Source organism: Oreochromis aureus, linkage group 5 (assembly GCF_013358895.1).
Source record: "Oreochromis aureus strain Israel breed Guangdong linkage group 5, ZZ_aureus, whole genome shotgun sequence".
In the NCBI taxonomy this organism is placed as follows: Eukaryota; Metazoa; Chordata; class Actinopteri; order Cichliformes; family Cichlidae; genus Oreochromis; species Oreochromis aureus.
In genome coordinates this window covers 30,379,652-30,404,919 of record NC_052946.1, presented here as the reverse complement: position 1 = coordinate 30,404,919, position 25,268 = coordinate 30,379,652, and the positions used below count along the sequence as shown (strand labels likewise).

The 25,268-nt window shown below is 38.1% G+C and overlaps 3 protein-coding genes across 5 annotated transcripts; 1 reads left to right on the top strand and 2 right to left on the bottom strand.

The window, feature by feature from the left end:
* Positions 1-241: 241 nt before the first annotated feature.
* rpl22 (ribosomal protein L22) lies at positions 242-3,425 on the bottom strand. Its single transcript, XM_031733244.2, has 4 exons — positions 3,414-3,425; positions 2,894-3,004; positions 2,490-2,614; positions 242-383 (listed from the first exon to the last, which is right to left on the bottom strand). The coding sequence occupies exons 1-4, from the start codon at positions 3,423-3,425 to the stop codon at positions 242-244; spliced, it is 390 nt and encodes a 129-aa protein (XP_031589104.2).
* rnf207a (ring finger protein 207a) lies at positions 3,415-25,268 on the top strand. Of its 3 annotated transcripts, XR_005613104.1 has the most exons (20): positions 3,415-3,549; positions 6,048-6,238; positions 11,231-11,363; positions 11,951-12,095; positions 12,452-12,533; positions 12,694-12,769; positions 13,691-13,816; positions 14,567-14,613; positions 15,854-15,926; positions 17,214-17,282; positions 17,606-17,674; positions 18,600-18,706; positions 19,845-19,907; positions 21,791-21,968; positions 22,503-22,688; positions 22,968-23,019; positions 23,105-23,222; positions 23,750-23,842; positions 24,350-24,766; positions 24,873-25,268. XR_005613104.1 is itself a non-coding variant. In XM_039612381.1 (19 exons), the coding sequence occupies exons 1-19, from the start codon at positions 3,424-3,426 to the stop codon at positions 24,474-24,476; spliced, it is 2,061 nt and encodes a 686-aa protein (XP_039468315.1). In that variant the 5' UTR covers positions 3,415-3,423; the 3' UTR covers positions 24,477-24,843. The 3 variants fall into 3 exon arrangements, 2 of the variants coding, with proteins under 2 accessions (XP_039468315.1, XP_039468316.1); XM_039612381.1 differs by lacking the exon at positions 24,873-25,268 and having other exon boundaries at positions 24,350-24,843; XM_039612382.1 differs by lacking the exons at positions 19,845-19,907; positions 24,873-25,268 and having other exon boundaries at positions 24,350-24,843.
* Positions 7,975-10,256, bottom strand: zpr1 (ZPR1 zinc finger). The gene has a single exon (XM_031733243.2). The coding sequence runs from the start codon at positions 10,082-10,084 to the stop codon at positions 8,723-8,725; it is 1,362 nt and encodes a 453-aa protein (XP_031589103.1). The 5' UTR covers positions 10,085-10,256; the 3' UTR covers positions 7,975-8,722.

The window sequence follows — 25,268 nt, the reverse complement described above, 5'->3', positions numbered from 1 at the left end:
ATTCCTAAATCTAAAAATTAGAGATTTATATGCAATTAAAGTTGTCATCATGCATCTAAATATCAAGGATTATTTTTGAAAAACGCTAAATGAAATCAGAGTGTACAGTCACATGTTCATATCTCTGTTTTTATCATCTGTGTGGGATCCAGATAACATAATCAAACCAAATGTTTCCAAATAAAACACAAGACCATCAAGGGTTTTCTCTCGAAGTATTTTATTAAGAGCGGCGTAAGGTTTAATCTTCGTCCTCTTCCTCCTCATCCTGGTTGATCTGGAAGTAGCGCAGCTCATAGCTCTCCTTGGTGTTAGCTACCACCCGCAGCCAGTCCCTGAGGTTGTTCTTTTTCAGATACTTCTTGGTAAGATACTTCAAGTACCTGAAAATGGAAGCAGAGAGCAGAAAGAGTGTGAGTCAATCTGCCCTTAAATTTCACAATTTATGTACCGAAAAGCAGCAAAATCCTGCTGTTTTTCTAGATTTATATTAAGGTGTAGAAATCGTTAAACACGACGTACAACAGTTAAAACTCTCAGTAGCCCAGATGCACAAAAAAGAGCTCTGTGTGGTTTTTGCCATAAACGTGACCAGCAGAAAAGTGGGATCACAAAATGAATTTGCTTTAGCATCAGCTCTAACCTAGGAGATCTCCACTGGTTATACCAAATGCTTCATTTAAGGCTGAGAGTGCCACAGTCCCCCTCTGGTGGTGGTGTTTAAAATTTACTGAACAATTACAGTATGAAGTGGACATAAAGGTGGTTAGGGAAAGTTCCAGAAATGCACACAGGCCCACATAACCCAACATTTAAAACATGTGGATTAGCTGGGCATATGTATGTTTTGCAACTTTGGTACAGCCAATTTTAAAAAGGAGTTCAAGTACTTTAATGATCAGATGTATAATACATATACCATTATTATATCTAGGTTATTATATAGTTAATACTGTTTATTGTCCAAATAGAACATTAGAATCATTATTAAGTGGAGGCTACAGCCTAATAAATATATATAACGAGATAACAAGATAACCATTTTGGCTGTGCCACTCTAATCAGTTACATTAAGCACTACACTTCACAATAACATCTGTGTTTCGAAGGTGCTTGAGGCAACTGTTGTTGTAATTTGGCACTATATAAATAAATCTGAATCGAAATTCAAACAGACCTCACTTTTAGATATTAGTTTTGGTTTTTTAAAATATTCACAAAACTTCAGACAAATCCACCATTAATACAATAATTCTGAAACTCTCATTATGTGTTTAGACTGCTTCATGTGTTCACAGAAGAACCTTTAAGCAGCAGGCATGTTTCTTCAGAACTGACTGCCAGAGGACGAGACCTCCACAGTAGGCACATGTCACCAGAACCGATACTTATGGTACCTTTCAATACCACCATTCTAAATACATGGTATTTGTATTTTCTTAGTACTGTACGTACTGTAGACACAGAATGTACACAGTATGGTCAAAAAATAAATATTCTACTTTGCTTTCTGTACCTGACACACAACGACACCCTAGTGTGTACTGACCTTACAAAGTGTATGCTACAACCTACCTCTTTTTTTGTTAAATCAACCAACAGGAATGCAACACGAAATTAGGCACTGATCAATGACAATTTCACACACAAAAGAAAAAGGTGGCAGTAAAATTTGTGAAAAAGGTAATGAATTCAAGCATAGAAGAAAATACTGTGCAGTTGGGGCAGCATGAGTACACATTAAGATGACACACCATAGGAAGAGACCATAGTTGTGTGTCATAGCCTACAATTCAGTCAGTTTTTATTGTTATGTCTACACACATCAAACTTGATGTTATGCCCATATTAGGGTGCAGCAGGACCTTGTTGCACGATGTGGCAAGCAATGATGAACTTATCTGATCCCTAAAAATCATTTGTTTTTTAAGCATTTTTATGAGATTTCTTGGCTTCTCACATAAGGTAGATACTCTCCAGTGGTGTCTCTGTCCAGAGTATTTATTGCCACACTTGTGTGAAACCAGCTCATGTAATACTGGATAAATGTACTTGCGCTGGAACTGGAAAAAACATCAGATCACAAGCTCTCAAATAAGTGGGAAACCACAAAGACAGCATGATCAGTCAGAAGACACATTCAGGCTGAGTATCAGTAAAATTTTGCAACCACTGTGTAAGTGACAACCAAACACAGCCATATTTGTTTGGAGTCTTCTCATGTTTGTTCATTAAGTCTATTACAATATTACTGTGGCTGAAATGTCAAATGCGTTTCATTTCCCTCAAAATTATATTCAACAGGATTCTGCATACTTCTCTATTCCACACAAACAACAGAGATTTTCTTTAAACTTAACATTTGTCTTTTTAGGCCTTGTAGCAAGCACTGTGCACAGCATTTACTGAGGATTGCTGGTATAATGGCAAATGACTGACCAGTCAAATAATACAATATGGCATAGTTGCACTGTTTTTCTTTTATTTACCTCTTTGAGAAGGGAACTTCAGAGTTCACAGCAATTTTACTCTTGCTCCTCTCAATGGACACCACACCACCACCAAGATTTCCAGCTTTGCCGTTCACCTTGATGCGCTCCTGCAGGAACTGCTCCTGCATGTGCAGAGGACACAGCAAGTCACACACAGCAAGCACCAGAAATGAAGGCCTCTTTATGAACGTACAGATCAGTTTCTTATGAACATATGACTGACATCTGTCTTTTTTTCCCTCTCTCTTTTCTTTTAATATCAACTGACTGGAACCTTAATACAGGGCTTTGATTGATGCCCCTTATTTGACAGTAGTGTCTGACACAGAGCATTTGTGTCTGACAGCTGCTGCACTGATTACCAGACAAGATGTCATTTCTCTCAGAGGTGATCTACTCACGAAGTTGGCAGCATCCATGATGCCATCCTCAACAGGGTGGGTGCAGTCCAGGGTGAACTTCAGGATCTGCTTCTTCTTCTTCCCACCCGGCTTCTTAACCACCTGCCTCTTCTAACACAAATGGAGAAAGTTGCTTAAACTCGGAAAAACCCCAAAGCGAAGCGTAAGGAAGCAGCAATAGTGTTCAGATATCTTTATTAGCGGTTAGTCACAGCGTGTTCAATATGTTCCAGACATTTTATACTAGCATTTTAAGTAAATATCGTAAAAGAATGTTGCAAAAACCATGAACAACTGTTTACATGCACCCTGTTAACCCTCACGTCGATCGCTGCTAGCTTACGCTAACAGTTAGCAAAACGTGGTTTGAGACGAAACGTTAAAAAAGGCAAACAAAATCGCGCGTGAACACTCGTTTCTTCTATATTACTGTGCACACGTATATACACGTCTATAAATGGAAAGACAAGCTAAAATAAGTGGCCTGTGTGCACTTTTATTTGGTCGTGTTACTACTCACAATCGGAGCCATGGCTGACAAATTCAGCGAAAAGGGAAGGAGCAAAGGCTGCACGGGAAATATAAGAGCCGGCCGCAAAATCGATCGCATCGACTTTTCTAGTCTCGATTATGTCGCACTACATAGAAAAAAGAAGGTACGAGAAATTGTTTATGCCACTTAAAGTTGCACTAAACGTTAACTTTGTTCAGACGCGAACAAAGTTGTTCAGACGCGAACAAAGACGCGAATCAGTAGTTTGTCAGCTGGAGTGGAACCAGACATAGAGAGATTATTGCACTTAGAACTATAAAATTCCTGGATCAGCAGAAACGTGGCTAAAATGTTTAATATAAAGTATAACTTGTAGATTTAATGGGGGTTTTAAAACCTTGATGTTGGGCCAAGTAAAAAATAATAATACTATATTTATTTTTAAAAATGTTTTAATTTTGATATTTTTTTTAAAAATAGTTGCCCAGAAAAGTGCATTTCAAGATGGCTGCGAGACGCTACCCTAGCACTTAGCTACACAGCTTCCTGTTAGGTGCGTAGTTAAGTATTATAGGTTTTAAAAGGGAAAGATAAATTTTTTTAGAAAAGTTGAATAACATCAAACACATATGTAATAACCTAACTAGCATAATGAATTATAAAAGAAAATAATAAAAGATATTCTACCATCATTATTATTATTATATTATAAATAGTAATAGTAATGTAATAGTGTTATGCAGGTTATCAATATACCTTCAAAGGTGGTAGAAGACATTACAATTATTGTGATTACATATTACAATTTTTTCTGTTTTTGTCATTATACTCTGTCATATGGTGCATAAAATTTATATAAAAGACAGACTGACATGCGTGTGTGTGTGTGTGTACATACATTACATTTTGAACCAATAAAATAAGTTATTTATAGGATATATTTCACTGCAAAAGAAAACAAATAAAAATAATAACAATAATAATATTTTGGCAACAAAAAAGTTTAAAAGACTGTATTCAAGGTACAGTGCAATAAACTAACAGTATTACTAAAAAAATAAACTACCGATAGAACTGAGAATGTGTATTTAAGTTTGAAGGCAACCACAAACTTCAAGATTCATTTGATTTGGCTGCCAAATCAAAGAGCAGAGCCAAACTCAGTTAAGATAACAGTATTTGGATGATGACATGCTTCTAGGTATCAAAATAGATAAATTTGTCACACAGAATGTGGTCCACTTGAGGAAAAAATTAATTTTGTTAGATGGCATTACAATATATTACAGTTTTTCCTGTAGTTCACTGTTATTAGGGAAGGATAATGAAATTATAGCTATACTCCCTCAGATGCTGTGTAAAATTAAAAGCACAGATAAACAGACTGATGTATATGTGTATACATATACATACACATACCTACATATGCAAACATTATTTAAAAACACATATATATATAACATATATAACAGTTTTGGAGGATGTAAACAATACGATTAGCGCTAATGTGTCTAAACAGTTATTTTTAGACTATATACAGTGGGTAAAGTAAGTATTGAACATGCAACACATATTTCTAAAGGTGCTATTGGCATGAAATTCTTGCCAGATGTCAGTAACAACCCATCCAATCAAAACATGCAAAATAAATTAAGTCATGTGTAATAATGAAAATCACAGGAAAACACTGAACATGTTACTGTAATTATTTAATACCTACTATCTGTATGGAGAAACTCAAGCATTGCTCGCTGTTTTTGGCCCATTCTTCCAATACATACATATATATGTCTGTATATATATATATATATATATATGCCCATATATTATATATATATATATATATATATATATATATATATATATATATATATATATATATATATATATATATATATATATATATATATATATATATATATATATATATATATATATATATATATATATATATATATATATGTAAACATGTGGCCTTGGAATAATTCACTTTACTTGAGTCTACAGATTACATGTGAATGAGTAGGTTGTATAAATATATGTACATATTCCAGATGAACATGTGGGATTGAGCAGGAGGACATTAGAAATAGGACAACTGTTGTTACAGTCTGTGTGGGATGGCAATATTAAATTTCCCTTTTGCACTTTGGCAACACGTGGGGTTGGCATGAGGTGTGTGTGTGCTGTCAGCTGCCTGGCAGACAGAGCCCATCGCCCTACTATTGAAGAGTTTCTGCATTGCTGTCATTCCTGCTGTGGGTAGCTGATAGCACCACTAAAAGGTAAGACAGAGCCACTCTGTGCTTTCCACAGACCGGCCTGCTACATTTACAGTAAGTTTAGTTTGATAGTGGATATAATGTTAGTGATGACATCCTATTTTTATGTTATATATTTATGATCTGTGGATTGTGCATAGTCACCGAATTTACAGGCTGGTATTACTTGTCTGACAAGGTAAGCGATAAATGTTGTCCTTGTTTAATTATTCATGATCAAAGTGTTTCATTATCACACTTGGGATGGTCTTTGGGGTGTAATTCAGTATCACAGCACAATCGAAAGCTTTTTAGAGTAATGTGATTTTGTAGTTTTAAAAAAAAGGCTGTTCCAAGAACAAACTAACGGACTGTTGTTATTCATGTACTCTGTTCCCAGATGGCAGGAGGAATCTTCAACAACTTGGGCAGTCTGTGTAAAGTGGATTGTGCTAATGTTCATCCCTTGGTGTGTCACCTGTGCCATGAGCAGTACCATTCCCCATGTTTATTGGACTGCTACCACATCTTTTGTGGCCGCTGCTTGAGAGGTCGGACTATTGACAATCGCCTCAGCTGCCCCCTCTGTGGGTAAGAGAGGGCACTTTGAAGTTCGTCATGGTCAAATTAGACTATGAAAGTATAAGTCAAACATGGTGTTTTAGTATGTGCTTAGGAGACCTGAGCCTCCACATCACACCAAAGTGAATGACTTGTGGTTTTGGTGGCTTAAAGACACTCTCATTTTGAATTACAACCTTACACAATTTACAGCAACATTACTTATAATTTGTATTAGAAGGTTGAGTAAAACTGTCAAAATATGATAAAGCTGGATTCTTATAATAAAATATAACTTTACTTCTTGAAAACACCTCAAGGATTTTGGGCAGCGCTGCTCAACAGGATTGGTTCCATGTAAATTAAAAAATAGATTGTTTGGGTTTGTGCAGGAGACTGAAGAACATCAAGTCTCACTGTTTTGTTTTTTAGGGTGCTGCTATGACCCACTGCTGGCCCGGTGTGGGTAGGGCAGAACTGAGTGGCTGAAGCAGCTGCAGGGTCAACCCAGTCTCTTATTTAGCCCTTGGCCCCAATACGCAAAGGGGCTGCAAGTTCCATGAAGCCATGTCACAAAGCAAACAAAGCACACCGGTATTTGGCAGCAGTGCTAACAGCTTAGGACAATCAAAAGAAGTCACATGATAGCAGTCCATTTAATATCTTATTAAGGAATGACCCGTGGTTCACAGTCACCTTCAGATCTGCAGTATTAACTTTCCCTCATCAAAGCAGGGGTCCATAAAAAAGGTCCTCTAATGGACAGTGATTACATCGGTCTCATTCTACTGTGTCAGAACGCATAAGGCTTTGTCTTAACTGAATCAGATATAGTGGTGATGAATTTGAGAGTATTTTAATTATTCTGAGATGCTTTCTGCTTTCTTGTAGTTTCAAACCCGGAACTGCTTTAAAAACAAAAACATTGTATATCAAATTCCTCTGGGTTTATATTTGAATTTATATTGATTCTTTACATATACCCATATTACACTGCAAATGAGATATGTGAATTTATTAACATACAATTCCCTTGAAAAATCTATGACTGTGGAACCCCACATCTAACTGCCTCAGAGCTAGTTTAACTGTCATGAGGTGCATCAGATTATACAGTCAACAGTAAAAGTCAAAGTAATACCAACACTGTGGTTTTACATATAATATGCATATTGGATCTGTTTTTTTTTTTTTTATAGTAATAACTCAGTGGGCACAGAGCCACTTTGCTCTGCTGTCTGACCTCAGGATACAGGGGCCCACTGTCTGGCAGCTATTTCCATCAGCTAACAGCTGCTCACTCAAGAACTACATAATCTCGGAACTCACAACTCTATTAGTAGAACACAATGGATCCCTGTTGCTATGAAAATTAGATTAAACGTTCATAGTCGAGGACCAATTGCACCACTGCAATTGAATAAAAATTAGGCAAAAAGAACAATATTTAAGTCAAACAGGCCTGTGCAGATGTGGTAATGTAACAAAAACTGGTTATGTGTGGTTGTACAGCATTTGGGTTTGAGTCTTCATGTACAGTTTTTAGAACCCTCTAAACCAGTTTCCTACACTTGATTCAACCCAGTCCTGTATTTATTTCTTTAAATACAGGAATGGGTTGAATCAAGTGTAGGAAACTGGTTTAGAGGGTTCTAAAAACACTTTATTTAAACAATTAAAAAAACAAACACACACTGTAACAAGTTTTGGGGTCTACAAGTAGGCTTAAAACAGGTGTAGGAAAATAAGACACTTTCTTACCATCCTTGATAAGTGGTCATTTTATTCAGTATTAATTAGATGTAAGGTAATTTAATTGGTTGATAGACAACGAATCGCTCTTCAGTTCAAATTGATTTTTTAATCAAACATAAACACTCCAATTCTAACCTTTGAAATTAGAAATTTGCTGCAGTTTATTCCATGTCAGTTAATACTGCGCTAATAGGATATTTTACACTGTAAAAAAATAAATATTGATAATCTGTAAACAAATAAGGTTAAAATGCTGTGTTCAAGGTACAACAAATTGAGAACACTACTGAAAAAATGAGTGAAGTGAGAATTTGTATTTCAGGCTGAAGGCAATGACAAAAAGTAAAATTCATCGTTCAGAGTCAAACTGCCAATTAAATACCAGTATTTGGATGATGGCACGCTTACAGGTGTCAAAATAAATACATTTGTCACACAGAATGTGGTCCACTAAAAGAAAAGCATCACTTTAATCTGAGTAAATGCAGTGCCATCTTCAGGGATTTCACAAGAATGCAGTAAGTCATCAAGGATGTACGATTAACAACAGCATTTTAATGTGTTATTATACAACTTATTATATGCCTTTTATTTTTAAAGTACATTTAGAAAACTTGGAATTCTTCTCATTGATCAACATACCAATGAAAGGGAGTATTCACCCAGTGTTTAACTTAAAATGTGTCCAAGTGGCCGAAAATATGGAGCAACTTAATTATACTGGGATTTCTTTTTGGACATTAATTAGCACAGATAAACTCATTCAGTCCCTCCAGGTACTGCTGGCACATTATTTTTCTCTTCATAATTCTCAGTCTTCATGTCATTCAGTCCCAGCTCTTCATTCTGTTGAAACGAGCGGGTGTACTTCTCAACAGTCATCTCGGGATCTGGCTCCGGAGCGTAGACATTCTGTAAATAGCTGTTCCCTGCAGGGTCATCAAGGATGACATGGACATCGAGTTCTCCTACAATGATCTTGTCTATTTTCTCTCCAAACTCACGCAGCTTCTGTACCCGATCTGCAGTGCTGCTGTCCCCACAGATGAAGGGGTTTTTGGAGACAGTCAGGTCTTTGATGTCTTTCAGCAGGCCCTCAAGAGTTGTGAACTTCCCACCCAGGGCTGCCATCCCCAGCTCGAACTCCAGCTCTGGGATGATGACGGCACACGTCTCTGATTTCAGCAAATCTCGGGTCATGTCTGAAGGATCAGTGATGTGCAGGGTGATCTTGGTGCCAAGTGCCTCTGTCGCTCCACCTGATTTCACCTCATTGGTCCGATGGCCACAGCTGTCACAGTTAGTGGCCATGATGATTACCTCCTTGAAGTGGGGGATCTGGACCAGTTTCATGTTGGTGGAGGCTGGTGCGTTGCACTCGGGACAGTTAGTGTTGAATGTCAGAACTTCATTTCTCATCGTCTCCAGGTCGTTGCCCTCTGGTTCCTCATCCAGGTCGTCATCTGCCTTTATTCCCAGCTGTATATCCTGCTGGACTGTCCGCTTGAAGAAGGTTACTGTGAGAGCCTCATCTTTTTGCGGTGCAACAAGATTTTCCACAAAACTGTTCCCAGATGGATCCTCAATCACCAGCGTGAACTCATTTTCAACCTCTTTTAGCTTCCTGAGCTTCTGGATGAATTCTTCTATCTTCCCAGCCACCTCAGGATCTGTGGCTCGCCTCACAGCCTGGTCTTGCTCCAACCCTGCGACTGCTCTGTCTAAAAGACCCTCAATGGTAGACAGAGAGCCTTTCTGAGTGAAGGCAGGGATTTCAAAATCCAGCTCGGGGATCCTTGTGGTCGCGCTGTCTGCTTTTACAACCTCTCGGTTTAGGTCCTCTTTTGTTTTGACTTTCAGCGTGTAACACACGCCTTGCTCTTGAATCCGACCCGCAGACTGGATCTCAGTGTTTGTCCAGCCACAGTTGGCGCAGCTGAAGGAGCTCAGAATTATTTCTTTAAAGAAAGGGATTTTGGTCAGAAGCAAACGTGTTGTACCGTTCTTGTAGCAGTTCATACACAGGCTCTCAATCTCAGTGGGCTGCCAGTCGTCGTCGTCTGCGCTAATATCCTTGAAAACGCTGCCACCTCGAACATGTTCCTCTGAAATAACAGACATGTTTAACGCTGACTATAACGTCGCTTTGTAGACAAGGTTACACACGCTGTCGCTTTCTCTACACAGATAGCTCTTGCTAGAAATTTCCAGATAACACACCACCAAACCTCCGCTACAGCGCACGTTTATTTGACAGAGTCTTCCGCTTTCTCTTCTTCGACGGTGACGGCGGCAGTGTTTAGGTCCCCAGTGCTGCCCCCTCAGGGTTGCTGTAATACTGCACCAAAATATTTGAAAGGTTTTTATTCTTCTACTTGGGGACAAGCTCGTTTTGCAATTTTCTTTCTTTCTTTTTAAAATTTTTGTTTTCTGTCTTATATTATATGTGATTTTGTTATATTTTTGCAGATCACTGGAAATATCTATCTATCTATCTATCTATCTATCTATCTATCTATCTATCTATCTATCTATCTATCTATCTATCTATCTATCTATCTATCTATCTATCATGTTTCTTCACTTTCTTAAGTTTGTTTTTTGTTTTTAAATTGCATCTTTGGTTATTTTTGCTACTAATTCCAATGCTGGAAGAAAGATGCGTTGCTTAGTAAAGTAAATGTTCAGTTTTGGGGGGAAAAAAGAGAGAAAATGTTAGTGCTTTGAAAAAAGCACTAACCCCCCCAGTGTTTTAGAAAACACTGGGACAGGGGTGTGTTTACTCTGTGCTGCATCACATTAAAAGCTACTTTTAGATGCTCCATTATTCACAAGGGGTCACCATAGTTGGTAGCTCCACATGTTTGATTTAGCAGATTTTGTGCAAAAGGGAATGGATCTTTTGCATGTTACACAGATTTTAAATTACTATGTGTTGAATCACAGCCTCCTGTAAAAACACTGTCACCATTTACAAACTGATGAACCTGTCTGGTGTAGTTTAGAAAAGCAAAGTATTCTCTGATATAGACTGACAGTCAGGCCCTTTTTTATTGCATTTTTTTTTAGAATGCTCTATATGTTATGAGTGGATGACAACTCTGGACTGCAGAAAGTATAGTTTAAAAAGAGCTGCATATTACTGTGTTGTTATTGTATTAGTGATTCTTGGCAGGAGTGAACTTGAAAATTCACAGAATACTGTTTGTAGATAACTTTCATGATTCCTCTTAACAGATTTTTTTAAGCTGTTTGTCTTTGCCACAGATACCCATCTATAGTAAAAGGGAATAATAGCCTCCCACCAGAGGACCGTCTTCTGAAGTTTCTTGTTGACAACAATGCAGATGCTGAGGAGACGGTGCAGTGTGCCAATTGTGACCAGGAAAGCAACAAAAAGGTACTGATCTAACAGACCAACATTAATTCATGTTAAATGAGCCCATGGATAACCAGAAAATTACCTGCATTCTCTTAAAGGTTTTCCATTCTTTAGCCTTTATTATGACAGGAAAGTCAGGAGAAAGGCATGTAGTAAATGGCCTCAAAGCTCATTTGAACCCAGGAGTAAATAGCCTTAAAACATACAGTTCACATGCTTAACCCAGCCAGCTTTACCAGGATCCAAAACAGTCCCTTTTAATGGCATGCTTATTTCATAGCCACATATTAGGAGACAGGTGACCTATTACTTGGACTTTATAAGTGCATAGGAGAAACCAAAGGTTAACAGGGATGCAGCTTTTAAAGGGGCTGAACACTTAATTTCTGCAGGAGTGTTTGTAGAACTCCTTATTTTTTACTTCAGCTTTTCAGTTTTAATTTTTTGATGTTTCATATGCAATTATAATGCTGCTAACATTCTTCCTATAATATATGTTCTCTAAATTAAAGTGTAAATGACCACTGAGTACAAGAGTGAAAATTTTAATATAAAACATATTCATAAATCTTTTAAAACATTTTTTAATATTCCTATTTATACAGGACACAGGGGTGATGTACTACTGTAACACTTGCAGCCAGCCATTGTGCGCCGCCTGCAGGGAGCTGACACACAAGGCCAGAATGTTTTCCCACCATGAGATTGTGTCCTTGGCCAAACGCACCAAAGCCAAACACAGGAAATGCTGTGAGTGCCACCTGTAATTTACTCCAAAAGAATTACTCACCTACGGGGCTCAATTACACCTGTGTAGAAACATGTTCATAAGAACTGTAGTTATTCCAGTGCTACGGCTGAATTTTCCTGGCTACATGTTAATCATACTCTCACACGCAGTGGTGGGTAATTTTTAAAAGCAGCATAAAAAGGAGTGGTGTTAACACCCCAGTCGGTATGAGTGTGGTCTTTAAATTTAATCAGCAACCTGTGTCTGTATTATGAACCTTACTTGTTACATACGGCTCATGAGAATAACAGAATAGCAGTACTTTAACTCTGGCACTCCTGTGAGCTGAAGTTAAAAGGCATCTGTGTCTCCGCAGCTCTCCACGAGGAACCTTACATCCTATTCTCTACAGAGAATAAGTCTATGCTTTGCATCAAATGCTTCAGGGACATGCAAGTGTGAGTGAACCCGCTGCATAAAATTTACGACTGTCAGAACTTCTCTTCTCTTCTCTTCTCTTCTCTTCTCTTCTCTTCTCTTCTCTTCTCTTCTCTTCTCTTCTCTTCTCTTCTCTTCTCTTCTCCATGCTAATTCAGGTGTGTTTTTGTTTTTCCCCAGGGAGAGTCGGAGTCACTGCATTGATATTGAAACTGCTTACGTGCAGGGGTGTGAGATGTTGGACCAGGCTGTGCTGGTGAGAGAGTCCTGTTTGTTCATCTACATATTCATGACACTCAAGGCAAAAAAAAAAAAAAAAGCATTATGAATAATTCAGGTACTCTGAAGTGTTGATAATAATGTGAGATGTAGTGCAGGTGTTCCCAAAATTTGTTTAGCTCGTTAAAATAAAATTTTTATTTTTGCTTCAATTTGACTGCCCATTTTTTGGGCTTACCAAGAAAAGCTTGCATACCCAGACCATAGAGTCTATAGAACTGTAGAGTCATATATGTGACATTTTCAAGTAATAAAGTATTTCCAGTATGTCCATCCATTTTTTGCCACTTATCCTGTTCTAGATTACGGGGCAAGCACTTCAAGCATAGTTCCTCAGACCTCTATCTCCCCTGTAACACCCCTCCACCATCATAACTAAGACTGTACAGAGATGTTTTCATCAAGACATCTGAGAGACATCATCTCTTATGTTCTGGTTCATAAGATCAGATCCATCCTAGTCAAATATCAAAACCACCATTGGATCAGGAGGTGCAGAGGCTCTACTCTGAGTAGAGGTCTTATCAGTCTGCTGCTCTATTCTTCCTTCACATATTAACACAACCCGAAGATACTTAAACTCCCAACTCCTCTTGCCTCAGATCTGATCCCCAGCCTGGCTGGGTAACCACGTCGTCAGGCTTGAAGGTGCTTGGGGACATATTTCAGAAATAAGGGCGGTTGTTGTGTTTTGTGTGCTTTACCTGGAACTGGGCATTAAAAAAAACAGCTACACTTAAACCAGTCCAAATCTCAAGGACTTTATTAAGCATATCTGTACAATCAAGTGCTACAATCAAGTGAACTATCTTGCATTCCCTGAAATGAAAGATGATTCCCATTAATTAAGTTGTTAAAAAGCTCACGATTATCACCAAGCGCTCTCTTCCCTCTGTAGGTGGTAAAGGAACTGCAAACTTCAACTGGAGAGGCGATTCTTCTGCTGAGAGCTATGCTAGGAGAAGTGTGTCTGAACGTGGAGGAAGAAGAGAACGCAATCTGCAGTCTGTTCAACAGTTTGCAGGTCACATATTGATCCGATTTTATTCAGCTGCTGTTGTTTATCCTCCCCAGCCAACTGTAGGAAAAGAAAACTGCTTACACAAATATTTATTTGAATGTGTTGACAGCGTTTCAGTCTAGCTCTGATGATGACGCATCAGAATGTTTAAACACTGTAACCACAACAGGCGCTGTGATGACAGGTGTGGTGAGGTGTAAAGATGTTAAAATGATCCCTTAGCTTTAGAAAAAGGATTATTGCCCTGTCCTCTTCTTTGAATCTTAAAATTGTTTACTGGAAAAAAATCCAACTGTCTCTAAACTTCTGTCTATAGAAATATTTTTGGGTTTAAAGTGAATGCAGAGATCATCTCTAATACCAAATGTTTTTATTATGTTCACATGATCCATTGGGTTACCAGGATTTAATGTGTCAGGTCTGCTTAGATTAAATTAGTTGCAGAGAAGTGGACTAATCTGGACTAACTGAATGGCTGTCAGATAGTTTTATTTAGATTTAATCATCTGCCCCAATCATCTTCTTCACAGCACATTCTGGCACCATTAGCACTGCTTGGCCACTGGATGTCTCTGTTAACCTAATTGTGAGAGAAGAGTGAATTTTATTTGCAAAATGCACAATCAAACAGAACAGAAAGCACACTGTGGATTTTACACCCGTGTTTTCACTATGTTGAAAATTAGTGTTAGAGACCTCAAGGCTATTTTGTGGTGAATAAAAGAGTCTGTTTTCTCCTTTCTGATCTGACAGGAAAAACTAGAAGAGAGGAAGAAGATCCTGCTAAAAGCGGCTCAGAGGTAAAAAACAAATTTATAAAGAGTTACCGTTCTTACATGAAAATGCACTTTCATTGTTCCACACAGTTTGTGTCATAATATTTACGAAGCCGAATGCCATTATTCCGCTGTCACTGTATGACTTGATACCTTTTTCCATTGTATCATGCTGCATTGTGCTCAGGGTGATAAATAGCAGTGCCCTGTTTGCTCTGGAATAATCTCTGTCCGCCTTTTCTTGGATGATTTTCATTTCAACAAAGCATGGAGCTGAATTTAAACCACTTCAGTAGGATTATAGTTTTTAAGTCAATGTTTGCAGCTTGTGTCTGCATCCATTCAATGAAAATAAGGCCAACTGAAAAGTGTTGGTAAACAAATATATGATATGTAAATCACAGACTTACTGAAGTCTATAATATCAACAAAAGCAACTGCTCCGGGAAAGCCTAGAAGCTGTCTGTAGATTTTCTACATTTTGCATTAAATCAGAACATATTCATGACGACTGATGGGTCAAGTGAAAATATATAATACACTGTCTTGAGAATATTATCTTTTCTTTCCCACTCTGCTGTTTACTTTTTAGCTGCTTGCTTGTGCAGAACTTTTGTTTCTCAAACTATTTAACATTGACTCTATGCCACGAAAATAATTACAAATAGATTTCTATCAGAATCAGTAAACTTTGATTAAATGCCACTGTTGCAGCTAATTAGTACGTTGGTTCAATTAACTGCACGTCAGGTAAAATTTATGAAAGACTAATGGCTTATCACCAACTGATGATAAACTCTCAAACTTAAATTTGTGTTTATCCAGGTTTTTATTTTGTCTGGAAAATGTTGCAAGCACTTTTGCTCGCCTCTCCAAGCACTCCATGTGTACGTGTGCATGATTGAATGGGAACAATTTTATGTATTTGAGTGGGTGAGTGTATGGAGTTGCACTCTGTGGAGATCTTTAATGAGATTTTTTGTGGCCGGTGTCCTCCATCTCTTTCTGTCTCCCTCTTGCCTGGAAGCCAGCCAGCGGCTGCCTTCCCGGAAGGGCGTTAAAGGCTATTTATGTCAGGCTTTGTGTATCTGAGCCGGCATCTGTGCCTGTGTGTTTGTTACAAGAGAAGACAGATAGATTAGCTCCTGGAAATATGGAGTATGTTGTTTGCGGTTGCACCTCCTGAGCTGATTCCTCTGTGTGTTGTGGCAAGTGTGAATGTGAAGGTGTAGTCTTACATATTTGTGCATTTGTGTGTTTGCAGCCAACATGAAGAAAAGGAGAAAGCACTAAAGGAGCAACTGTCACACCTTACTGCACTCCTACCTACCCTCCAGGTTAAGTGCTGCAAAGTAGACAAATGTTTCTGTTTCTCTACAACTATCAGACCCTGAAAGAAAATACTCGGATCCTTAAAAAATTAAGAGTACACACAGAACAACATAAAAATACTCAATTAACAGAACTAGTAAAAGAATGAGTAAAAACGCGAAATATCAGCAAAAAGTACTTGAATTACCTGATTGTACTGCAATAATGCAGTGAATAAAGCATAAAAATCTGTCTGCATATAATTTTAATAATAAATCAACTTATTATGATCTGTTTTGATTTAACTATGACATATTCAGTTAGCCAGTGTTGAGCTGTGGTTACAAATGAATCAAAAGCTAAAACAGTCATTTCACATTACAAGGACATCAAATGCTGAGATTTTATCAAAGTTGCAGGTTTCTGAGAGAATACACAAGATGCCCCTTCAGTGTCAATCAATCCCATCATGCACTGGGTCGTGGCAATTGTGTGAAGAGTATCACTCCCACCTGGTCACATATTAACACTTGTCACATTTTAAAGGCACTGATACAATCTAACAAATTAACTACAAGAAACCTTGTAAAAAAAATATACCTTCCTTTATAAATACAGTTTAATACTATCAAGGCTGCATCTGCACAAAAAATATTAACATTAATGTAATGTAAACTTTTATAGAGTAATACATTATTTTTTAAATCATTAATTCACAAAAGTTGTGATGATTATTATTTATTATTTCATCTTCATAGTACATTTAGTGGTTAAAATGTTAAATACAGCAGCACTCCAATTTGTGGTGCAAAAACGACGGTAAAAGCTGTAAAAGCCTACGTTGTGTCACATATTGTGAAAACCAACCAAATAGAATCTGTTTATGGATATTACATTACAAAACTAAAAGGAAAACAATAATAAAGAAATAAAAACAGTACGGTGGTAACAAAACAGCTGATAGCATACGATAAAGATTATAAAGTAAACAATACATCACTATTTTTTACAACAACTAACTACTCGTGTTTAACTGTGTTTAAACTGGGAAATTTCTTTGACTGTTAAGGCTCCGGTTTTTTTCTTTTTAAACATTCTGGGTAAGAATTTCACCCCATTACACATTCTTTTTTTTAACTTAACAAAACGGTTTATGTTTCAAAAACAAATCAAGCAGCCAGTGAAAGCAACAGTAAAAAACAGCTAATAGGTTATTTCAGTAGATTTGTATTATATAGATCTGCATACATTTGTGAATTTCTTCTACTGCATCTGTTGTTTTTACTCTAATCTTTAACTTTTCATCCTTAAAGGTCCACCTTGTCACCTGTTCAGCCTTCCTCAGCTCAGCTAACAAGTTTGAGTTTTTGGATATGGGCTATGTAAGTATATGAAAAACTGGGTGAACAGAAACTGTGATCCATGTCCATAATTTTGACAGTATTTTAGTATTTTTTCAGTAAAAGACGTACGAAAGTAACAGTGAATGAGTGAGTATGGAAGAAGAAGCATGAATTAATAACAGAAGATTGCCCCGTCTGCTGCGTACACAAAGGGCTCTGTTCTTTCTGGGGAAGTTTTCTTGGCAAGAGAAAAGTTGCCGTATTAGCTGCACTGAATAGGCTTTTAAATAGATGAGGTCCACAGTGTCTTGGGGAGGTGAAACAGGTCACTGAATCACACCTGGATGTTCTTGCGTACACAGCAACTCATGGAGAGGCTGAAGAGGATTGTAAAGCTCCCTCATCGACTGAAACCAGTGCAGAGCAGCAAAGTGAGTAGGAACAGCATCATTCAGACATAGAAAAGGTTACACTGAGAAAGCGATCCACTGGAGCCTTTAGTTGTTTAATCTGTTATTCTTTTTTAGTCAGAACTACTTTTTCTTTAAAAAAAAGTTTTGGGCCTTTTAACGTGCGCTATATTTGTTTATTAATAACTGACAGAACACAGTTTGTCTGCGGATCTCTGATAGCTTAATGCAACAGATTAAATAAGGAAGAGAAATAGCTGACAAAATGACAGAAGCACAGAGGACACACGATAAATGAATCAGAACAAAACATGGGCTAACAAATTACCCAGAATCTTTTCAGCAAGACTAAGCATAGCAAAGGACTAAGTAAGTACACTCCAGCAAGCAAGGCTGAGATGTTTTTGTGTTATATGTGGAAATACATAACATAAATGCTGCAGACAGCAACAAATATCACTCATACAGGAAGAGCTATTAAAACTTATCATTAAAAGCCACTCGGTTAAACAGATAGATTATAATCTAGGAAAGCAAAAAGAAATATGTAACACATCTTGGGTGAGGCATTTAATCATCTCAAGGCAACTGGAGAGCTTCAGTATGTAGATTCGTGAACTCAAAAGACATTTCCTGGTTTGGTGAAGATTCACATAACTTTTAATCTCATAAATCCAATCAGCAAAGCAGACAGCAGGAGGTGTGTCTATGAGAAAATATATCCGCAGTGCTTCTGCCATTTGTGTCTCTATATCTGTAATCTCAATATTTAAAGCAACATGCTAACAAATATATCTCTTATAAAAAAAAATCTATGATGGAGACATGGGTGTTATGATTGTATTATCAACAGATGCATTTTCAAATAAGTCGTATAATCTTAAAGTACTTTTTTCTTTTTTTAACCCGAATAAGGCTGAGTGACTTTATCTCTGCTCTCTATTAGATCAACACAGAGTACAGAAGTGAGTTTGCTCGCTGTCTAGAGCCTCTGCTGCAGATAGGACCACGCTGCCCTCCTTCTGTCACTGGTTCCACAAGTGCTGCAATACGGTAAGATCATTTGGCTTAGAACCACTTTAAATGTAATCACTAACTGATCCCTTCCTGTGAGTTTTATTTTTACATTGTGCTTTCACCAACTGAATATTTCCACGGCATCTTTTGTATTCTTCCAAGAAAACAAAAGTCTGGGCAGAAAATTTCACACTTGTGAAGCATCCAAACTCAAAATCCCCAAATGTTTTGCAAGTGCACATGGACTGCAGTGAGACAAAAGGAGGCGCCGTGCTGACTGCCAGTATGGCAGTTATTTCATCTGTCTGTAAGCTCTGTACGCTGATATATTTATGTAACTCACCTTGTCGTGTGGAGGCTGGACAGGAGGCCCTTCGTCCTGTATTAAAAAGGTCTGGTCCTGCCGTGGCCAGATAACATTCAGGAGAAGGATGCGTGAGTGGTTGCACGTGCTCCTGCAGTTCCTGCACAGTGATTTTTTTCTCTTTTTTTCCTCAAGCTTTACATTATCAGAAGAGGGTTTGTTTTTTTTACAAAACAGATTTGTTTCATTTTGTAATCATATTAAGTCGACAGTAAATATGACACATCAATCAATCAATCAATCAATCAATCAATACTTTATTTATATAGCACATTTAAAGACCAGAGGTACACCAAAGTGCTTCTCAATAGTAAAATATGAAATAAAATTAATTACACATTGTAATTACATTACAATGACACATGCCGCTACCCATAAAAATACGAAGAGTTCAGTCCTCTCTTGTTTTGCTTTACGTCATTATCCACATACACAAACTCCCCTGATCATTTTCTTTCCACATCAGTGTCTCGCAACTGTTCACAGGTCCTTAAGCCCACCCACTAATGCCAACATACTGACAACTCTCCTTTGCAATTTAGTTAACGCCCTGCCAATGCAAGATGCAAAGTAGGTAGGGATTGGTGGTCAGTCGGCCGCCTGGCACTATTTTTATCCCGGCTTCACAGAACTCTCTCGGATTCATCTGTAAGTTGGCACGCAGGGGCCGCCCGACCGTTTTGTTCCAGACCGTTGATGTCACTGTTTTAGCACGGGCGAAGTCTTTAACTGGCGTCACTACTGGGAGGACAGGGGCTGGATGTTCAGAGGATAACGTGTAGAGCAGACTGAGAGAAATATATGTTTCAGACAGGTTTGCTGTTGCATCAGCTCTGGACAAAGAGGCAGGAGTAAGAGGCCACCAGGTTGCAGGTAATTTCTTTTCTTTTTGAGTATATAACATATACCTTAACTTGCATTGTAAGCCCAGAATATTTATTTAAGTCACCACTGCAGTGTAGATTTGGCTAAATTTGTTTATGAATCAGAGCCTGGCTTTAGCACTCGTGGGTACATTTCCATTAAAGCCTGTGACACTGTAGGATGGCAGCGGTTACACAAGGTGCTTGACTGATCAGTCTTCGAACTTCACGTTGTACCTCAATTCAGAAACAGAGGAATAAATTAGCTTTTCTTTACCATATGGTAGTTCAAAATACCACCCACATGGTGTAGCCTGTTACTCAGCTGAATGTGCTGTTGTGTCTGAATGCTTCTAATGCAGGATGCAAACCAAGCAGGGATTGGTGGACAGCCAGCTGGCTGGCCCTATTTTTATCATAATTTCACAGAACAGAAGCTCAGTGAAGTGGTACATGTAAGTTCTTTCATGCAAAGAATGCTGCTGCTTTAGTACTGTCAAAGTCTTTAATCAGCTGTGTTGAGACACAGCCTGGATTTTTGGAGATGGAAACATGAGAGTAATCCATTCACACCTCACCCACCACAAAACGCCTTTCTGCTTGTTTATGCTGTTTTAGGCATGAAGCCAAAATTATGGTCCTACCAGGACCCAGATAAAAGCAGGTTTAGTTGCGCTACCACATGCTGTGCTTGCATACCTTTATACTTTCAGAGAAGTGATGACAATAAGACGCTACTCTTTTGAGTGACAGCAGTTATGTTGATTTACTCATGACTGCACTCATGATAGTGACAACTTCTAAACAGTTCCTCTGCGGATTTACTGTCTCTGTCTGTCTTTTTTTTCTGTGGTTAGTTTTTAATATGAACAGCAGCAGATGGTCTGCTTTCTCCAAATTTTGCAGTATTTTATAGAAAGAAAATGTAAAAATTTATGTTTGTCACCAAAGACATTAGTAAGATCCTAATAGTGGATACTTGATTTTGGTAGCTTACATATCTGTACTGATTTTCATACTTTCTAAATTCAATTCAGTTTTATTTATACAGCGCCAAATCACAACAACAGTCACCTCAAGGTGCTTTATATTGGAAGGTAGACCTTACAATAATAAATCTAAGTGACTGATGAGGTTACATGTTTAAAACTTTGAGTTACAATCAGCACAGCTTACAAAGTACCAAGAAAGAAGAAGCAAAGAGGAGACTTTACAAATTAGTCTAACTTATACATTTTGAATATGCTTTAAAAATGTGTAGCATGATAAAGTTTAACAAAAAATAAGAATGAAAGAAAAATAGAACCAAAAATGGACTATATTTGCATGTAGTAAATTTTGTAAAGGTTACAGACTCTCTTGACTTTCTGGCACAGTATTTGATTTAATTATTTCACCAAAACACACAAAACCTGTAATAAATTATGTAAACATATTATAGGTTTTGACTTATTAACTAATTTGACTGTTAAGAATTGAATTTTGTTTTTAATATAAGATATTGTGGTAATATATTTAATCTGAGTTCTTCTGACCATGATTCTGGTGATATGGTGACAGCCCTAGGAGGCATATCAACCATTGATGATACTGGCCAGTATGGTCAATAATGGAGCTCAATTAACTAAATATAAAACTTTAATCTTCTATTGGTTTAAAGGATAGGGATAAGCTACGTGTGATGTGTTTAGGGTCGGGGGTATTGATGGAAAATCATGCGACAAACTGTGACAAAATGTTTGTATATAAACCATTTATACAATATATACAAATTTTTAACTAAATTAATTTAAAAAATGACTCCAAAAAACACAAAGTGTGGGTATTGACAGTTACAGCACATGTATAAACTAGAGGACAAAGGCAGGTGTGATTTTTGTCCTGTCTCTTCAGGCTCCAGTCCCCTCTCTCTGTGTCTTGTCGCTCCCCGTCGCTCAGTGAGATGCCCCTGGGCTCGGCGTTTGGGCGAAGGCCCACCTCTCACCGCAACATCTGCACTAAGGTTCTTTTGGCCGAGGGCAGGGAAACACCCTTCACTGAGCACTGCCGCAATTATGAGAACGCCTACAGGGTGAGCTGATATGTGTGACCTGTAATATTGTGGATTCACCTTTAGGATTTATAGTAATTACCCAATCCTTAGGCCCCAAAATATTTTTGTTTGTACAATTAATTATATTTACACCAAGGAGTAAGAGGTTTGAAGGTGATTCTTTTCTTAAGATGATGGTTACAAGAGAACCATCATCTTACAGCTACTTAAATATAAAAAAGATGATTTGTTGTTTTTAGTAGGCTTTTGTAATCAGTAGAAAATAGGATATATTAGTTATAAAGATAAATGAAATATTTTGCCGTTTTATATTTACTTTATAAATCACCTGAATTTGGACGCACTGAGATACGAAACAGTACACGAGGAGCCCACGAAGTAAAGCAGTGAAACACAGCAGCATAAATTCCACCAGGAGATTATTTTCAACTCGTGTAGTGAGCAGCAAGTTTTTCATGCTCAGCTGCACTTCACAAGCATCTGTACACCCATCATTTTGAAGGAAAGTTCTTACAGGTTGCCCTATATATGTGCATGTCTGTGTGTTTATAGTCTCTGCAGACAGAGATGCAGAATCTGAAGGACCAGGTCCAGGAGCTGCACAGAGATTTGACCAAGCACCACTCCATCATCAACACAGATAAAATGGGGGAGATCCTGGACAGATCGCTACACATTGACAGTCAGATAGCTGCCCAGTACTCCACAGTAGAAACTATGAGAGTCATGTTTGAAGAGGTGCGCCAGGTGATACCTGACATTTAGTATGTTCTTGCCTCTGCCAGGCACTTCTCATTAAAACCTATCAACATTTGTGCTTGATTGGTACCTCTAGCTAAATATTACATATTAACAAGCTAGTTTTCACCCATTTGTCATAAATGTAGACTACAGGGAATGCAAACAGAAGAAAAAAGAAAATTGCAAATGCCAATGTATCCCTTGAGTGAACCAAGTGCAGTTCCTGCAACATTTTGCTCTGTGAGAATCAGCTTACTTTGCACCTTTTCTTTGCAGATGTGGGATGAGACTTTTCAGAGGGTCACGAATGAGCAGGAGATCTATGAAGGTTTGTCCCCAATAATGACAACAAAAATTCAAATTTAAAGCTCCTTTTTTTTATAGGTCTAATTAACTTTGTTTACTGACTGCAGCCCAGCTTCAGGACCTGATGCAGCTGAAGCAGGAGAACTCTTACCTCACCACCATCGCTAGACAGATCAGCCCCTACATCCTGTCCATTGCTAAAGTGAAAGAGAGACTTGAGCCCAGGTGTTGTATTAAGAAAGTGGATGACTACAATGTCTGGCAACACAGAGGCAGCTCTCACTGATAGTTAACAGTTTAAGTCAATCTGCAGCACAAAAAAAAGCAGCCCCCAAGTATACAGTTTTTATTGTGAAATACAACACGATACAGCCTCGTTACTCAAACACGAAAGCTCCACCAAAAATAATCAGCTTTCAGAAAGTAAGTAAATTATAAAGAGTGAAAGTAACACAATGTCCATAAAAGTCTTTCATCCACAAATTTATGCAAGAAATGTCTGGGTGCAATGATTCAGTGATTACATAAAGACAGAGAGCACGATCTCCTAAAATATGAAGTATTAGACACACACACAAATGCAAAACTTTGACATTTATTCACAGTAAATGTAGATGTGTATCTTTATCCCCACTACATGCAAAACATTTGTGACCTATTTTTTTAAAGAAACAAACAGGCTTACTAGGAAAGGCTGTGGATAGAGTTACGTTGTGTTTGTGTGTAATCATCCCTTAAAATGTGTCTCGCAGGTTTCAAGGGCCCAAAGAGCACCTTGATGACCGCACTGAGACGATGCTGAAAATCTATGAAGACAGCACAATGACAAAAGACTGTCAAGACAGGTATTGATATTTGCTGTGATTAACTGAGGGTTTCTCTAGCTGAAGACTCATGTTAAGTAGAAACTGTCAGCTAGAAAAAAAGAGCTGCCACACAGCATGAAAGATTTTGTTTGTTTTGTGAATAAGAGATTATATGTACTTTAATTTAAGGACTTCAAACCTCAGGAAAAATTCTTCAGTCTCAGAGGATTTTTTCTGCCTTTGATGCAAAGGTTTGAGTGATTGAGGGAACTTTTTGTGTGTGTGTGTTTCTTTTTTGTTCATTTGTAGAACTAATGACCCCCCCTCCCACACACACACACACACACACACACATTTAAATGTTTATGTCTTGTTTCATCATTCTTATCAGAATGACATATAAAAGTAAAATCAAACAATTATCTGTATTTCTGTTTATGTTCACCCAAAATGTTGTAATATATGCTGTTAAATGTAGTCACTGACATCAAAAAGATTCATGTGTTTGGTTTTACGGTGAGCATTGTCATTTATTTTCATTCACAGTGACAACCAGACTTGTGTCAAAGACAGAGACAAGAACAGCCGCCCACTGATGCTCGAGGGAGAATCCTGTCAAGACCCGCCGTACAGGCAGGCAGAGGGGCCCCACAGAGGCGTCCAGCGGCAATGAGATGCCTTCATAAACACCATCTCATTGCACCAGCGTGCTTTAATTCAGCTATAACAAGCACAGGATGGGATGTGACTCCCATGGCTGTCCACACCATGACATTTTCTCAGCAGCAGGAAGCTGTCAACAGCTCCAAGGTGAGCCCTTGGATTGACACTAACTGGATGTACACGGAGGCCAAGGACTCACACCTGTCAGAGCCTGACTTACAGGACCTCCTTATTCAATGTGGACAAAGACAACAATATCATAAAGAGCTGTCATGGGATTCATTAACAAAAGTGAATAAGGTGACGTTTCTGGATTGCCTTTTGTTGCTCTGTTTGTGTTTTTGCTGTTAGAATGATGAGTACACTGAGACTGTGAATTATCGCTCTGTCGTTTTTTTTTTTACAGTGTGTGTGGAATTGCTTTTTCTGGTATCTATTCTTTGCATAAAACATTTCCTGTGGAGGCTGATGATGGATGACTGCCTGGGTCCGATTACCCAGAAGACTGTTGAACCGGCGTGACAGCACAGATGAAACACAGCAAATGCAATGATGTGTGTGTCATTCTTGGTGTCAGCTGAGGTCACATGTTGATGTGTGTCATGTGTATCATCTCGTGCATCGGCGTAACGTGAAATGGGGCAGTCTATTCCAGGATTGTGTGTGGAGCTTTTTTTTTTTTTTGCCTGCAGTTTCAACATCCACATGCAAAAAGCAGGAGAGCTGAAATGGCAGAGGTGTGTGAATGTTACTGGCCTTGCCTTAACCTCCATCTCCTGCTAGCTTTTTCCAACATCATACT

Coding starts and splice junctions, on each gene's coding strand:
- rnf207a (XM_039612381.1), top strand. CDS start 3,424: ATGGCTGACAAATTCAGCGAAAAGGGAAGGAGCAAAGGCTGCACGGGA. Junction 3,550..6,047: donor CACTACATAGAAAAAAGAAG/GTACGAGAAATT, acceptor CTCTGTTCCCAG/ATGGCAGGAGGAATCTTCAA. Junction 19,908..21,790: donor AAGAGGCCACCAGGTTGCAG/GTAATTTCTTTT, acceptor CTGTCTCTTCAG/GCTCCAGTCCCCTCTCTCTG.
- rpl22 (XM_031733244.2), bottom strand. Junction 2,615..2,893: donor TCATGGATGCTGCCAACTTC/GTGAGTAGATCA, acceptor CTGCACATGCAG/GAGCAGTTCCTGCAGGAGCG. Junction 384..2,489: donor GAAGTTCCCTTCTCAAAGAG/GTAAATAAAAGA, acceptor TTCCATTTTCAG/GTACTTGAAGTATCTTACCA.
- zpr1 (XM_031733243.2), bottom strand. CDS start 10,084: ATGTCTGTTATTTCAGAGGAACATGTTCGAGGTGGCAGCGTTTTCAAG.